This window comes from Rhinatrema bivittatum, chromosome 6 (assembly GCF_901001135.1).
Source record: "Rhinatrema bivittatum chromosome 6, aRhiBiv1.1, whole genome shotgun sequence".
In the NCBI taxonomy this organism is placed as follows: Eukaryota; Metazoa; Chordata; class Amphibia; order Gymnophiona; family Rhinatrematidae; genus Rhinatrema; species Rhinatrema bivittatum.
In genome coordinates this window covers 270,101,164-270,116,936 of record NC_042620.1, presented here as the reverse complement: position 1 = coordinate 270,116,936, position 15,773 = coordinate 270,101,164, and the positions used below count along the sequence as shown (strand labels likewise).

Below are 15,773 nucleotides of genomic sequence, written 5' to 3'. Positions count from 1 at the left end.
TCCTCTCCAAATAAATTGGCTCAGTCCTTCTAGAGGTAAATCCTTTAGGTTTGCTACAAGTGTATAAACGGCATGCAAAATCATAAAACAGTTGAAATAAAGTTACTTTTTTTTGTTGCCTCTGCATTTCAGGGTTAATGGCAGCATTTGTTACAGACACAGGCCTTGAAGTGCTTAATACCCTGTGCACCTGCACAGGAATGCATGAGGGATTTGAACTGCCAGCCTCCTTGGTAATGCCAGTTTGAACACTGACTGTAGTTTGATGCCGCTACTAAAGAGGTGCCTAGTACCTTGTGCCTAGAAATAGCCAGTTGACGATTAATAATAAGAGCCTTCAGTACATCACATACATGCCGTGAATAAGCATCATATTAGCTGCATGCTGTTTGCTCAATTATGTCCCTGGATCATTCAGAACATTTTAATGAACAAGTGCTAGCTTTCAACAGCAGTACTTCTTAATACAGATAAATCTATTTCTGTAAGCTGTTGTACTACACTGCATGTTCCGAATACATTGTTTAATATTATCCAGTTTGTTTTCAGTTGAATGGAAGCATTCACTATTTTTTGGGGGGTCGGAGGGGTTGGGTCCCTCCATCAGGGAAGTGAGGCTTTCCTGGGATTTAAGTGTCCTGATTCCTCTGATCATAGACTACATCATAGTTCTTCTAAGAAAGTACTTCCCAAAACTGTCCCGGGGACCCCACAGCCAGACTGGTTTTCAGAAAATCCACCATGAATATGCATGAGATGAATTAGCATATTCTGGGTTTCCAAAGAATGAACATTTTTCTCATGTAGAGCAATCTCCTTAGCATACAAGGAAAATATCTCCTAGGAACCCAGTACTATTCATCCTTGATAATCATTTCCACTATTACCATGACGAGGGTGAAACCACAAATGAAACATCCCACAGGTTAGATTCTTCATTCACATGTATGCAGGGGTGGTTCTATAATGAGGCAGGGTGAGGCAGTCGCTTCAGGTGGCAAGAGTTTGAGGCGGCAAAATTGCCCCCTGAAACCTTCCTGCTATAGCCGCCTCACCCTTCATTCAGGTAAACTGGTGGCAGGTGCTGGTGGCGTGGAGCAGCGACTTGCTGGCGGGGTTTCCACTCCCCGGCAGCAAAAGAAAGGTCCTGCGGCAGTGCAGAATTGTGACGTGTTGGCAGGGTTCCCACTCCCTGCCAGCAAAAGGAAGATTCTCAGTGGCACAGAACTGCGATGTGCTGGTGGAATTCCCACTCCCCACCAGTAAAAGGAGACTCCAGCAGAGGTGGCATATTAAGGAAGGGTGCGGTCCGCTGTGGGTGACAGCCAGGAGTGGGGTGACAATCAGGAAGTCGGTGGCCACGAGCAGAGTCCATCCCACTCATGGCACAAGAAGAGGGAAGCCTCTGAGCTGTCCGAGGTAGAAGCTATGGGTCTGCATAGCCTTTTCTTCTTCCCACCTGCACTGCCCAGAAGAGAAAGTGGTAGGTTGCCACAGTTTGTGTGTGAGAGAGGGAGCCTGTGTGAAGGAGAGGGGAATCAGAGATTACTGGAGGGAGGAGTGATGGAGAAGTGACCCAATTGGGGGGGGGGGGGGGAGGGAAGGGAGACGGAGAAGTGAATTTGGGGTGGGAAGGGGATGGAGAAATGAATCTGGGGGAGCGGTGCCAAAGAAAATATCCACCCCGAGTGCCCAGCCCAGTACCTTAGGTATGCCACTATGCAGTGGACAAAGAAGAGCCACTAGGGTGATGCCAGTGTTTTTCTCTCAGCCAGTGGCAGGAAAGGGCCTATGGTGCCACAAGCATTTCCCCCACAGCCAGTGGCAGAAGAGGCCTTGCTGTGCAGCCAGGGAAAAGAACCAAAATATGTGTGTGAAAGAGACCTGCCCTGTGAGAGTGAGTGCCTGTGTATGTGAGAGACTTTGTGATTGTGTATGAATGGGTGTGTGTGTATGCATATAAGATTGTGGGCATGTGTGTATGTGTGTGTGTGTGTATATATGAAAGGGTGGATGTGTGTATGAGAGGAAGGGTGGGAGTGTTTGTATGAGAGGGTGTGTGGGGTGAGTGTGGGTGTGTGTATGAGAAGGTGATAGAGGTGGTGTGTGTGTGTGTGTGTGTGTATGTGTATGAGAGAGTGGTAGGGACGGTGTGTGTATGAGAGGATGGTGAGTGTGTGTATGCATGTGCATATATGAGAGGTTGGTGTGTGTGTGGGTGTGTGTATGTATATATATATTAGAAGGGTGTTTGTTTTTATATGTATGTGTGTGTGTATTTGTATATATATTAGAAGGGTGTTTGTGTGTGTATGTATGTGTGTGTGTAATTGTCAACATGAGAGGGTTTTTGTGTGTGTCTATGAGAGAGAGAGTGTCTGTGTACATGTGTGTGTGCATGTATGAGAGTACTTGTATATATGTGTGAAAGAGAGGTTAAAAGCCAAAGGCCATCCCGCCCCATTAAACATTTATCTGGCGCCCCCTAGTGCGGACGCCCGAAGACTGAGAGCAAAAAACGTAACAGGCCCAAAAACCGAGTGGTTTCAGCAATGGGCTGCAAACTAGGGAAGCCAGGGTTCAAATCCTATTGCCATTCCTTGTGTTCCTGGGCAAGTCACTTTACTCTCCAGTGCCTTCCTCCTGCCCTGGCCTTCAGTGCTTTCACCTGCTCTGGGCCATGGGGGGCGCCATTTAATCCTTCGCCTCAGGCAGCAGATTGCCTTCAGCTGCAGCTGCATGTATCCATGATCATCCCAGAGGCTCTGTCAAGAAGCTAGGCTATAGGTCTAAGAGTAGATCATTGAAATCTCTCCCTCCATGAAGTAAGTGCATCACAGGCCCAATATATGAACATTCCCAGAATCTGTCTTATAGCACAACCTTTGAACTAACTGCTAACCAACACTCTCTCTAGCTGCATCACCTTAAATACTCATACATGGGCAGAGGTGACATCATCAGCTAGTAAGGGCTCAACCTCTGGTTTACCTTTGCATGTTGACACACAAAATAAAACCCAATGGTCAAGGCACAGTTTAAGGTCATTCAGGTAGCAGTTAAGGACTGACATTTTAGCTTTGTTTATGCTATTTTATTTTAATTATCTCTTTTAAGGCTCCGGAGATAAAGCAGGAAATTAAGATCAAATGAATAGTACTGAGCCTCATTAGTTGCAGCAATCAAGCTGGCCTAACACAGTGTGAAGCACTACTTGTGCTGGGCTGCACTGCAATGATACATTGGTCCCTAGGTTTAATGGAAGCGAGTCATGTGTCTGGTGGGTAATGCAATGAACTGAGAACACTCTTTCATACTGGACAGAGAGAGAGAGAGACTGAGACAGAGAAATAGCTACTTCAACTCCCAGTTATCCTGGTGTGGTAAAGAGGCCATTGTTCATTGAGAATAGAAACCGTGGTAGAATGATGCCAGCAATAAGCCAGAGCAGCAGAGCCTCTGTGACAAGGGGTGGCAGAGACTCGTTGCATTATGACTGCACAATGGCTGCGACTCCAAGCTCCAGGCTCTGTTCTGGGAATGGTGTTCGTGTTCTCTTGCCTTTTGACTTTGCTGCTTGCTGTCCCTGAGTTTTCAGGTGAGTGTCACCAAGGATTCTGGCACTGGGGGTTGACTGAAGAGCTAAGAAATGCGGAAGGAGTAGAGCAGTTTAAGTCTGGAATTGTTGCTGTCTGCTACTTCTGAGGAGTGCGTAACTTAACTGGGGGGGAGGGGCAGCAGGAGGGATGGGAGGAGATTTTGCTTCATATATAGACCTTGAAAATTTTGATCCCAAATTCACCTCCTCCATTTGTGCTTTCATTGTCCTTGGCACAATAAATAATGAAATGTGATATCTCATAAGACATCGGGGAAGGACACCCTATAAACTAAACAGAAGCAGCACAGTGAAAACTACTGTCTTCCCTCAAATGTAGATTTTAAGAAATTGCAAATTAAGAGCAGGTAGGGAGAGATGACAGAAATGAAAGAAGGAAATATTGGTGAAAGAGGAGAGTGTGAGAAGCTAGGAGGATTGAAAAAGGAGACATGGGAACGGTATTGAATGATAGAGGCACCAGGATAACATTCAAAACACCCCAGGGAACATCTGATCCTCTAAAGTAGTGGTTCCCAAACCTGTCCTGGTGACCCCCCAGCCAGTCGGGTTTTCAGGATATCCACAATGAATATGCATGAGAGAAAATTTGCATGTACTGCCTCCATAACATACAAATGTTGTCTCATGCATATTCATTGTGGATATCCTGAAAACCCGACTGGCTGGGGTGGGGGTCACCAGGACAGGGTTGAGAACCACTGCTCTAAAGCAGGGGTAGGCAACTCCAATCCTGGAGTGCCGCACACAGACCTGGTTTTCAGGATACCCACAATGAATATGCATGAGGTAAATTTGCATGCAGCGTCTCGATTGTATGCAAAGAGCCACTTCACAAACCAATGTTCTTTTTTTTTTTGTACCTGCTCCTGCTCCTTTGGGATTTTTAGCTCACTTGGCCGGGATCTGGCACCATGAGCCTTCATTCACAACTAGCTGTGCGCTCTCTCTCAATTTACTTTAGTCCAGTCATTACAGCAACAGCTATAAGAACATAAGAAATTGCCATGCTGGGTCAGACCAAGGGTCCATCAAGCCCAGCATCCTGTTTCCAATAGAGGCCAAAACCAGGCCACAAGAACCTGGCAATTACCCAAACACTAAGAAGATCCCATGCTACTGATGCAATTAATAGCAGTGGCTATTCCCTAAGTATAATTGATTAATAGCCATTAATGGACTTCTCCTCCAAGAACTTATCCAAACCTTTTTTGAACCCAGCTACACTAACTGCACTAACCACATCCTCTGGCAACAAATTCCAGAGCTTTATTGTGCGTTGAGTGAAAAAGAATTTTCTCTGATTAGTCTTAAATGTGCTACTTGCTAACTTAATGGAATGCCAAAATACCTTGCACCAAGGGGAACTTTCCAGACTCCTGCACACCTGGGCCCTAAATCCAGCCACCAGATATCACCATTGCACAATGACTGTGACTCCTTTCCCCAGGGGCTACGAATGCTGCCTTAGTCCCAGCCAACCCAGGCAGGGGAAGGCCTGAGCTAGGAAATAAACCTAAATCCCATCTGATGGCAATGCTCAGTACTGCTGCTGAGCCACTAAACTGGCCCAAAAAGCCAATGTGCTAAGGCTACTGGCTTCCGTACATAGAGAGTTAAAAAAATTAATTCATATCGTCGACATCAAGGTGACAGGAGTTTTAATGCAAGTGTCTGCAGTGAAATGTATCATCAAAGACGTGTTTATGTCACGGCTTCCAAGGTAGTTATTCAACTTCTCCTGCAATCCTGTCTATCTCATTTACCTAAAAATAAGGAAAAATAATTAAATGGATTTAGCAAGAGAAATATTCACATTTCCCCAGGCGTCATGTTTTCCATCCTTTTAAATATTATCAAATTAAGAGCCTCATGAACTAAGCATTTTTTCCATAGACACAGACTGGGAGAAATCAGGCCTTAAGGGTCTAATTAAAAAATGACTTTTTCCTCATTCTGTGCTAATGGGAAAACAAATCTAAATTAAGGAAGGTCCTAAATGGGACAAAAGGTTTGGCTTAGTAGCCTTGGGAAGTTAAGCAGGGGGCTGGAGAGCTGGCGCGTGTAAGTTACGCCTGCCCGGATGCAGGCGTAACTTCTACAATAAAGGTTAGGAGGGGGTTTTAGATAGGGCTGGGGGGCGGGTTAGATAGGGGAAGGTGTGGGGGGTGGGGGTGGAAGGAAAGTTCCCTCCGAGGCCGCTCTGATTTCGGAGCGGCCTCGGAGGGAACAGAGGAAGGCTGCGCGGCTCGGCGCGTGCAAGTTGCACAATTGTGCACCCTCTTGCGCGCGCCAACCCTGGATCTTATAACATGCGCGTGGCAGTGCGCACACATGTTATAAAATCGGGCGTAGATTTGTTCGCGCCGGGTTGCGCGAACAAATCTACGCCCACGCGCAGGTTTAAAGATCTGCCCCAATATGTGCAGCCAAGCCTGCACATTTTACTCTCAGAAATTAATGCCTGCCAAAGGCGTTAATTTTGGCCGGCACTGGGAAAGTGTACAGAAAAGCAGAAAAAACTGCTTTTCTGTACACCCTCCGATTTAATATCATAGCGATATAAAGTCGGAGGCCCCAAAAATAAAAAAAAATAAAAATCTTCTTAAAAAAAAAAAAAAAAAATCTGCCCGTGGCCCACGGGTTGGAAAACGGACACTCAATTTTGCCAGCGTCCGTTTTCCGAACCCATGGTTGTCAGCGGGTTCAACAACCGACGCTGGTAAAATTAAGCGGCGGCTGTCAGACCTGCTGACAGCCAACGCTTCCGCCGATAAGGAGGCGCTAGGGAAGCGCTAGAGTTCCTAGCGCCTTCTTATTAGCGCGGGCCCTAATTTAAATACTGAATCGTGTGCCCAGGAGAGTGGCCTGGGTGCGCGTTGGGAAAGCGGGCGCTCGCCTCGGAGCGCCAGCTCTCCCGTGCAGTTTACTGTATGGGCCCGAGGTTAAGTTCATTCCGACGTGCATTGGGGTAAGGTGAGATCACTGAGATGCATCAAGAACTTAAAGGGACTGTAGGACAGTGTAGTTCTTTTCTGTCTTGCGTTGGGAGGAAAAGACAAATGCATTAATGACTACAAGTGGCAAACCATCTGTTACTATGGCTATAAGCAGAGTCAGTGGGAGGAAGCTGCAGCAGGTATTTTTCAATTAACTCCTGCTCTGAGAAATGTTATCCTGCGGGTGGAGAGAGGCTGAAAAGTCCATCCTGTTTTCTGATATAGTAAGTTGATGGATTAATGGCAGCATTGTGATAGCATTGCTGTAAAATGATAGATTTCAGAAAAGGAAGAATGGAAAAAAGGGATAACGCTGTCAACAGCTGTTGTATGAAACTGAGGAAAACAACCCTTGTTGCAATACCAGTGACTTACTCCACATAATAAGAAATAAAACTGTCCCTCAGAGTAACAGGACATTTAGCACCAGGGAATCCTAAGCTACTGGCAGCAAAGGGTTAATGTTCAGCAGATGAGCTGGCACAAAAAAAAAAAGGGTGATTGTATTTCCGAAGCTGGTACCAGCGGGCCTGAGCAGATGTGCAGTGGCCAGTGGGGGCTTTAGTCTGAATCAAGGCTGCTTAGGGCAGTCGCACTGCCTTTTTTCTAACAGGGTTTAGACATTTTTTTTTACAGGTCATTGCGGGCAGGCAAAATGTCCTTAGTTTTGTATTGTTTGGCAGTTATAACATTTCCCAGGTTTTGAAAAGTTTGCTTGTTTTGGGGAGCAATCTAGGAAAAGAAAAAGATTGTCCCCCCCCCCAAAAAAAACAAGCAAACATCTAAACTGGAAGAAAAGACACCCATTTTCAAAGAAAAGAGGGAGTGAATTACTGGGCTTCCTCTGTCTTCTCCTTCGACCCACAATTATTTACCCTGAATTTCTAAAGTTAAAAAAATATATATAACTGAGGTGTACTGGGGCCTTGTGTTCAGTTCCCAGTTTCTGTTTGTGCTTACGGTGAGTCTAGCAAATCAACAGAAGAGCAGCTCTGCCCAAGAGTTTGATCCCAATGCCTTTGGTTTCCTAGTTTTGCTCCAGGCCCTGAAGTAGAGATCTTTGTAATTGTCTTAAAAAAAATATCATTTGGATCTTTATGTTGAAATCTAGGTCTTTTAACAGCTCCTACATGAATCAGAAATTGCGTTTCTGCTTTGTCTTGCCTGATAAAGTATCTCCTGCTTTAGGCTTGGGTGACCGAATTTGCAGTCTAAGCTTGTTCCACTCTAGGAGAAAGGAGGTGAGATGATGCATAGATGGAGGGTGTCACTGCTCATCTCCGGAGGAGCGATGAAGTGCCAGTTCCAGCACAGCAGGACAGCCTGGCCTGAAGGGAGAGCAGATAGCAGATTTACTATTTCCCCTTTTCCCTCATACCAGGGGCATTGCTAGGTACCTTAGTGATCTGGGGCACAGGCCCAGAAGCCCTTCCTTTCCCTTCCCCCTGCAATTTTGATCATTAACTCGTCATGATCAATAGCTCCCCCTTCCTCAGAACAATCCTGTAAAATCACATAATTAGACATCACACTTTTAAATGATCTCTATTCTACATTCCCGTGCAGCTGTCATCAGGAAATCATCCTATTTGGCTTGTGACAGGGAAGCCACGACAGGGGCTCCCATGGTTTTCTCCATACCCGCCTCTTACATCTGCCCATAGGGAGACCGGACACCCCTGCAGGAGGCATCGCCACAAATATTTTGCACCTTTGTCGCAAAGTGCAAGGCATGCATGTCAGCTTTAACTGTCTAATAAAACTATCACTGAAATTATTCAAGAGTATCAATCAATAATGTTCTTCTTATGGGAGTGAAGTCTGGGATCTATACAGAATAGGACCCTGCATCTCAAGCGTTCACAGAAGCTTCCTCAACAAAGGATGCAGAGCAAAACCAGAACGCTTCCTCTTACCGCTCACCATAGAAAAATAATATTCAGACTCTGGTGTCACCTCACTGTAACAGCAACACATTAGCACATCTCAATAACATGGTGTGTAATAATTTAAAGCCCTGCATAAAATGTACTCAGAACCTATAGCAAACTTACCATACCAAAACACACTAACTGCCAGACTCAAATAGTAACATGAAAAGGTAACATTGCCAATATTGCACCTGGCCTTAAAACCCAATACACCTTCTATTAGGAAAAAAGAACATGTTAGCTACTATAAATCTCTACACAGAAACTTCATTCTAGCAAACTACCTCATCTAGATCACATGCAGAACACAGACAGACCCTCCCCAAATACAGAATAAAACAGAAATACAAACTTGCAAACAAAAGCTGAATTTGAAACCACAAACCAGACTCTGTATGCAGTGCAACAATAAAAAAGAAACATCACCATTCCTTATTAAACATCAAATACAATAAAGAAATATAAAACATCAGTCACACCAATGAAATGAATATGTGAAATCAGCTGATGAATAGAAAAACTTAATAAAAACACATACAAAATGTTTTAAAATTTACCAAACTCCAATTGAATATTTCAAAACAGCAGACACATCACGCCCAATATTTAAAACTGATAGATAAAAAATTATTCCCCACTCTCCTTGTCTGGGAACTTTAGACTTCCAGTCATCCTGAGACTGTCGTAAATCGGAGGGTAAACTGCACACAGTTTTACCTCTTTTTCTCTCATAGTCACACTCTCTCACACACATACGCTGTCTCTCACTCTCAAACTCACACAATCTCTCACACACACAGGAACTTTCTTTCACTCTCACACACACACAGACACACACATGCTCTCTCATACACAGGTGCAGACAGGTACTCTTTCTTCACTTTCACACACACAGGCACTTTCAGTCTCTCACAGATACATATAGGCATTCTCACACATAGATACAGAGGCATTCTCTTACACAGACACAGGCACCTACACACACACACACACACACACACAGGCACTCTCACACACAGTCACTGTGGCAGTCTCATTTTCTCTCTTTAGACCCAGAGGCACTCTGTTACACACACACACACACACACACAGACACTCTCTCACTCTGACAAACACTCTCACTATCACACAAACACAGAGGCACTCTTTCACTCACTCACTCACACACACATATACACACAGACACTCTCTCACTCACAGGCACTTTCTGGACTTCTTCTTCAGCTACAGGAAACACCACCAGCTCCACATGGCCTCGTCCTCGGCCGTCGGCTGCAGGATATGCTAGCGGCCCTTCAGGTCCTCATCTCTGGCCGCTGACTGTAAGGAAATGCCAGTGGCCCTGCAGGGCATCTTTTACTCTGCCAGCGACTGAAGACATGGAGACTTAGGGTACTGAGTAAGGGACTTGAATCATGGGCTCTGCGTGTCCAGTGATATCAATGCCCCTGCTTCACACTTCTTTCTAACCCTACAAACAACCTACTTAAGTTACAAATCAATTGTCCCATTTCCATGCTGAACAGCTAAGCAGAGTCAGTGGAAGAAGCATGAAATGCACCATGAAACCTTTTCCCCTGCAAACATAAATCTGTAAGAGTGCTCTAGTTTAAAGCCACCATGAAAAACTGCTTCTAACAGAGGCAAAATGGGGTATATGCAGGGTGACCAACTGGTCTCCATTTGTTTTTCCAGACAGGTGGATCCAATCCTACCTTTAGTCCGTTGCATGCATGAACTCACTGCCTTACAAGTCCAAGCCCGCAAAGGGGTAAAAACAGGATCTTCCTGTCCTGAAAATATGGAGTTAGTTGGTTACCCTAGATATATAGTCATTTTATTCTATGAGGCACACAAAGACATAGCTTGCAAAATCAGTGCTTCTTCCAAAGTCTCAGATGTTTTGGAGTGCTCTGCCTACACAAATTCCTGTAAAATTCTTTGGTGAGCTTGGACTCTCTAATGCCATGTTTCTATCCCACAGGGTACCTGCAAAAAGTATTAAAGAATCATACAGCTCATGCCTGTGATGGGGAGCAGTTGGGAGTCACCTGCCCCCACAAGACTTCCATCAGTGTCCAGTCTGCATTCTATGGGCGCAGAGTCCCCAGCCAGAACCTTTGTCCGAGTCCCAGTAATAATTCTAACGAGGACACTGTATGTGTTTCCCCAACTGTTATCCAGGTAAAAAAAAAAGACACTGAGGGATTCAGCAGTGGACAACACAGGGTGAAAAAGATGATGATGCTTTTAAACACCACAACATTTGGAGATTAGAAATAAGTTATCGTTTATAAAATACAACAGGTGCACTGACTGTGAATGGTACCTTTGACTTCCTTCAAGGTGAAATGAAAAAGGGAAGAGAACAGGCAAACAAGGTGGAGAGGGTTTCCCAGAGACCATCAACAGGAGGGGAGCTGAAATGGTGGGCAGAAGCGCGAAAGCGTCTTCTTCTTCTTGATATAGACTCTGTCTTGGAGTCGAAATGCAGTCTGCATCAAGGTTATTTAGCCGGTCGGAGGCACTGTAGCGGGCCTACGAAATAGGAATCACTGGAAATCACAAACAAGTTTCTTAGATCAAACTCCACTCATTAAATTGATTTGAAGTAGCATGATGAGGATGGTACCACCTGCTAAAGACATTTAGGGCAGACAAGGCCAGTGCACCGGCGACCTTTCCCACTGGGGATCCAGAGCCAGCCCATTCTGCACGTGCACATTTAAAGGGGGGATTCCTTTTTCCATTTTATGCCATGTTATTGGGGGAAGGGGTTTGTTTCATTATTTTTGTTTCAGTTTAAGGGAGTTTTACAAACGTGCACGCTTATAGGTTTTAGTGTGTACTAAAAGGTTTTAATATACACTGTTGGCAGTGTGCACTAAAACTATAACTTCTATTGCCCCCTCCCCCACTCCAAGTCCCATTTTAAATTATGTGCTTCTGCCTCACTGTTATGCAGACGCTTACATATCCAAGGTAGTCTCTACGTCTTCAAAATCACTATCGATAATATGATCTGCTGATAACTGTAAATCAGTTAGGTGGATATGCCAATGACAGACACAGTTTATAATCTTTTTTTTTAAACAATAGTTTTTTGGGTTTTTTTTCGAGGAGCAGGGGTCCTGAATCTGACTTTTCCATGAGATAGTACAGCACTCTGTGCAATAGGTTGTTTTAAATTCAACAGTGTGTCAAGATCAAGGTGACCAGCAATGGAAGGAATGAGAGTATGCAGCCTTGAAGGGCTAGTATTTAAGTAATATCCCATAAATTAATATTAACAGCTTCTTCCTGTCTCTGCCATTTAAAAAATGTGTAATGGCCAGAGGATTAACACGATGTGGTCATCTAGACCAGCATAACCCCCTGGTCATGATTATGTTTTATCAGGGATGTCAAGCTCTCCCATCTTCATTCTTATTAAGAATAGGATTTCTTTTCCTGGGCTACAAGAAACATATTGGAGCTATCCAGAACCTATGAATACACAGTAAACCATTTCCATTTAGCTCTTTAAGTTTCAGTGCTCACTATCTCAAAAGTATGCTAGATCACAAAAGGAGAAAAAGTATTGTAGCTGAATACGTAGATAGGAATTCTTAAAATCTTTTCCATCAATAGAACTATGTAAAAACATCTGGAAAGAAGCAACACTTTATAAAGACTGAATATCTGTCACATACCCTGTAAGCATTACAATTCCTCAATTGCTTTATGTTTATCATTCTGTTAATATTTTTTTTTAGCAGAATTCTTTCTAGTAGTCATAAACCTGTCATGTACATTTTAAGTAATTGTTTGTATATATGTATGAAAAACATTGAATATAATTATTGTTTTTGCTTTGTTGAAGCACAAAAGAATTAATAAGAAATGGTATGATAGACCCAACTCTCTCACACAGCGCAGAAACAGAATGACTGGAATGTTGGAGGATGGAGGGTTGTGATTGGCGGAGCAGATTGTGATCTGGTCATTATGACAACTCAGTTTTACATTTGGCTTTTATTTCCAGAAAGTATTAGATGAATGCCAGAACCAGCGCTTGTGCCACTTCTCCATAAATAGTCGCATGTTCGGGTTGGATCCCTGCCCAGGAACCCACAAGTACCTGATCATTTCATACAAGTGCAAACCTGGTAGGTCTCGAAACAAAATGAAAATTCAAAGAAGATGAATAGTTTTGGAAGGCTACATACACACTGATGTAGCAGCCAGGTTACTGCAGCTCTGCTTTTTCATGAGTTGAAAGTAGCAGCTGTCCATGTGTTATTTTTCCTGGGCTTCCCACTATGTACACAAACCTCATTACCACGTCACGAAGGGACTTCCGTCCTTTTGGATAAGGGGAAATTTCATCTTCATTCTTCTTTCAATTTTGAACATCCATACACTGGTACACAAAAGTATTTTATTTCTGCCCTCTGTCCAGTCATCAGTGTTCAAGATATATCTTTGGGCAAGCCTCATTATCCAAAGGGGCAAATATTACTGTACTACTGTGACAAAGTTTTAAAAGTTTTATATTGTTCAAACTCAGAATTAACTGCATTGAAAATGTAATGCTATTGCTTATATTAGACTCCACGGTAATACAATGAATCACACCGGCCCATTCTGCTCTTCAACTCTTAATTGAAATTTTAACCGTCCTTTCCTACAATCGATGTTCCCCTTCATGGTGTGCAGGTGATTGCAGACACCTTTCTCCCTACCAGATGTGCTGCAGCTGTTCCACGGTATGTCCGATGTTGAGTCTTGCGGACTGCAGGAACTGCCAGCCTCATGCCGCCTTTCGAGACTCAGTTCGAGAACAATCCTTGTGGTAAACAGTTCTAATAGCCACATTGGTTCTTTAGAAAATTGGATTCTTTGTAGGTTGCGCTACATGTAAATGGACCAGTGTAAAATTCATTTCAAGAGCTCAGAATAGCAGGACAATATACTTTGGAATTATGTTAGCAAAGTGCACATGATAGAGCAACATATTTCCTCAAATTTCTATGCAAGTGTATTGTAAGATTTCAATGTAACAAATGTGTTGCTTTTTTGGGGGATCCTGATTAATTGCTTCATTTCCTAAGAGGTAAACTGAGTGCTGGGGTGCAGTAGATTGGGGGTGACAGGATGTTTTCATATGGTCATGTGACTGGATGGAGGAAGGTCTGAGGGTTTTCTGTTACTCCTAATAAGATCATCCACTTTGGTTATCACTATTGTGGACTTTTTATCTAGCGTGTATGATGTTTCTTCTTGTCCTTGGATTTTCTAGGTGTAAATTTGAATCATGCTATGATAGTTATGATTATTACACCGTAATATGTCAATAAATAAAAACAGATAATTAAAACATATTATAGAAACATAGGAACATAGAAACATAGAAATGACGGCAGAAGAAGACCAAACGGCCCATCCAGTCTGCCCAGCAAGCTACGCAGTTTATCCTTTTTTTTTAAAATCTTCCCCCCCCCCCCCTTTTTTCTCCCCCTCCCCCGTCACTATTGGCTTCCAGCACCCTCCGGCCCCAATTCCCTTCCACCCCTCCACCAGTGCAGAGAGCAGCGCCGTATCCACATCCCAGTGAACATCCAGCTCAAACAGGGGTAGCAACCGCTGTAACAAGCAGGCCACACCCCTGCCCCATACTCTTACCCACCTCTGTTTTGTTTGTTTGTTTGTTTTTTGTTTTTTTGTTTTTTTTGGAGATAGCAGCCCTCCATCCTTCCGCTCCGTGAAGGTGGAACACAAACCACTGGCCACTGGCATCCCGCTCCGTGAATGCCTCTGTGGCTATTGCCGCTCCGTGCAGTGTTCTGCTGCCTGAAGGTGGAACACCAACTACTGACCATGAACTTTCAAGACCAAATGCACTCTTTCTTCAGAATACTTTACTATAATAAGTAAATGAAGGGGCAGCTCTTGTCTCATCCAGCCATGGGCAGTAGTGATTTAGGTCCAAATGCCTCTTGCTTGCCTGCTCGCTGGGTTCTTGTCCACTTGGGGTCCTCTCTCAGGGCCCTCCTGCCCTCTCCTTTCTATCTGCCCTGCTAGATTGCTATCATTTCCTCTGCTCTCCTTATGCTGGCAGATGTTCCTTCCTTCTTCCAGCTCCTGCCAGCCTTCCCTAACTCCCAACCTCTGTGTACCCAGCCACCTGGAGTGTTATCTTAGACTCTTCATCTTACCAAGCTCCCTTCCAGATCTCCTTTCTGTGCTCAGTGTTACTTTCCTTTTTTCTTTCATGGGCCACGCATTATAGACTAACTTTCTTGATTTGTCTCTGGGCAGCCAGATTGTTTGTCTTTTTAACTCTTGTTTGTTCTGGTTACATGTTCTGTACACTGTATCACACAGCATCACATGCTTCACCAGAAAATGGACAATCTTTGAAAACTGATCATTGCAACATGATTATTTGTAAGGATCTTTCCTTGAAATGAGATTCCAATAATTAATCAGCTTTAAAAAAAATGTTTTCCACTTTGAAGAAATGGAAAGGGACATTAATAAATTTCTGGGACATTTTGGTCAATAGTGATAACCACTGTTGATCTTTATTTATCCGAGTATAAAAGAACCAACAGTCTAAAACAAACTCACGCTTTTCACCAATTGTGAATTAAAGACCTTCATAAAAATATGCTGGAAAATTTTTCATTTACTAATGGCTATTTGGTGCACAAGATCTAAACAACCATGTACAGTAGTTGACCTAGCTCACAACATAGTCATTGATCTTACTAATTCTTTGTTACGCCTGTCGGTCGCAGACACCTGCGACTGCGAGTACTCACGACCTGCACTGCTCTCCTGTCCTCCCCGGGGCTGCTCGCTGCGTAGGTCTGTTTGCTTTGCCGCGTCCTGCAGGACTTCCCTCGGCGGCATGGATGCCGCAGCTTCCTGCTCCGACGCTGGGCCTTCCTAGGCGCGTGCGCGCATCAAAGGTCCCTCCTTTGATGTCTCTTCGGCGAGAACCTCGGGGGCGTCATCAGCCTCCCATTTATAAGCTCCACCTTCGCCCCCAGGAAACTGACTTGGCGACAAGTTCCATCCTCAGACTGAAGTCCTGCTGATTCCTTTTGACGTCGCCTGCTGCCTCGCCTTGGACCCTGTCTGGCACCCGCTCCTCGGGGGTCAGTGTGTGTGCTCCCTCGGGGACTCGCTCCCCTGGCCTACCCCACCCCTCGGGCTGGCTCCGCGCCTCTGCTTTGT

The 15,773-nt window shown here is 44.3% G+C and overlaps 1 protein-coding gene across 1 annotated transcript in view; it reads left to right on the top strand.

Annotated features, from left to right (window-relative positions):
* The first annotated feature begins 888 nt into the window (after positions 1–888).
* Positions 889–15,773, top strand: part of LOC115094707 (protein eva-1 homolog C-like) — a 46,761-nt gene continuing 31,876 nt past the window's right edge. The window contains exons 1-3 of the mRNA XM_029607959.1: positions 889–925; positions 10,534–10,733; positions 12,574–12,697. Coding sequence (XP_029463819.1) covers positions 889–925; positions 10,534–10,733; positions 12,574–12,697 — 361 coding nt within the window. The remainder of the gene's footprint in view (positions 926–10,533; positions 10,734–12,573; positions 12,698–15,773) is intronic.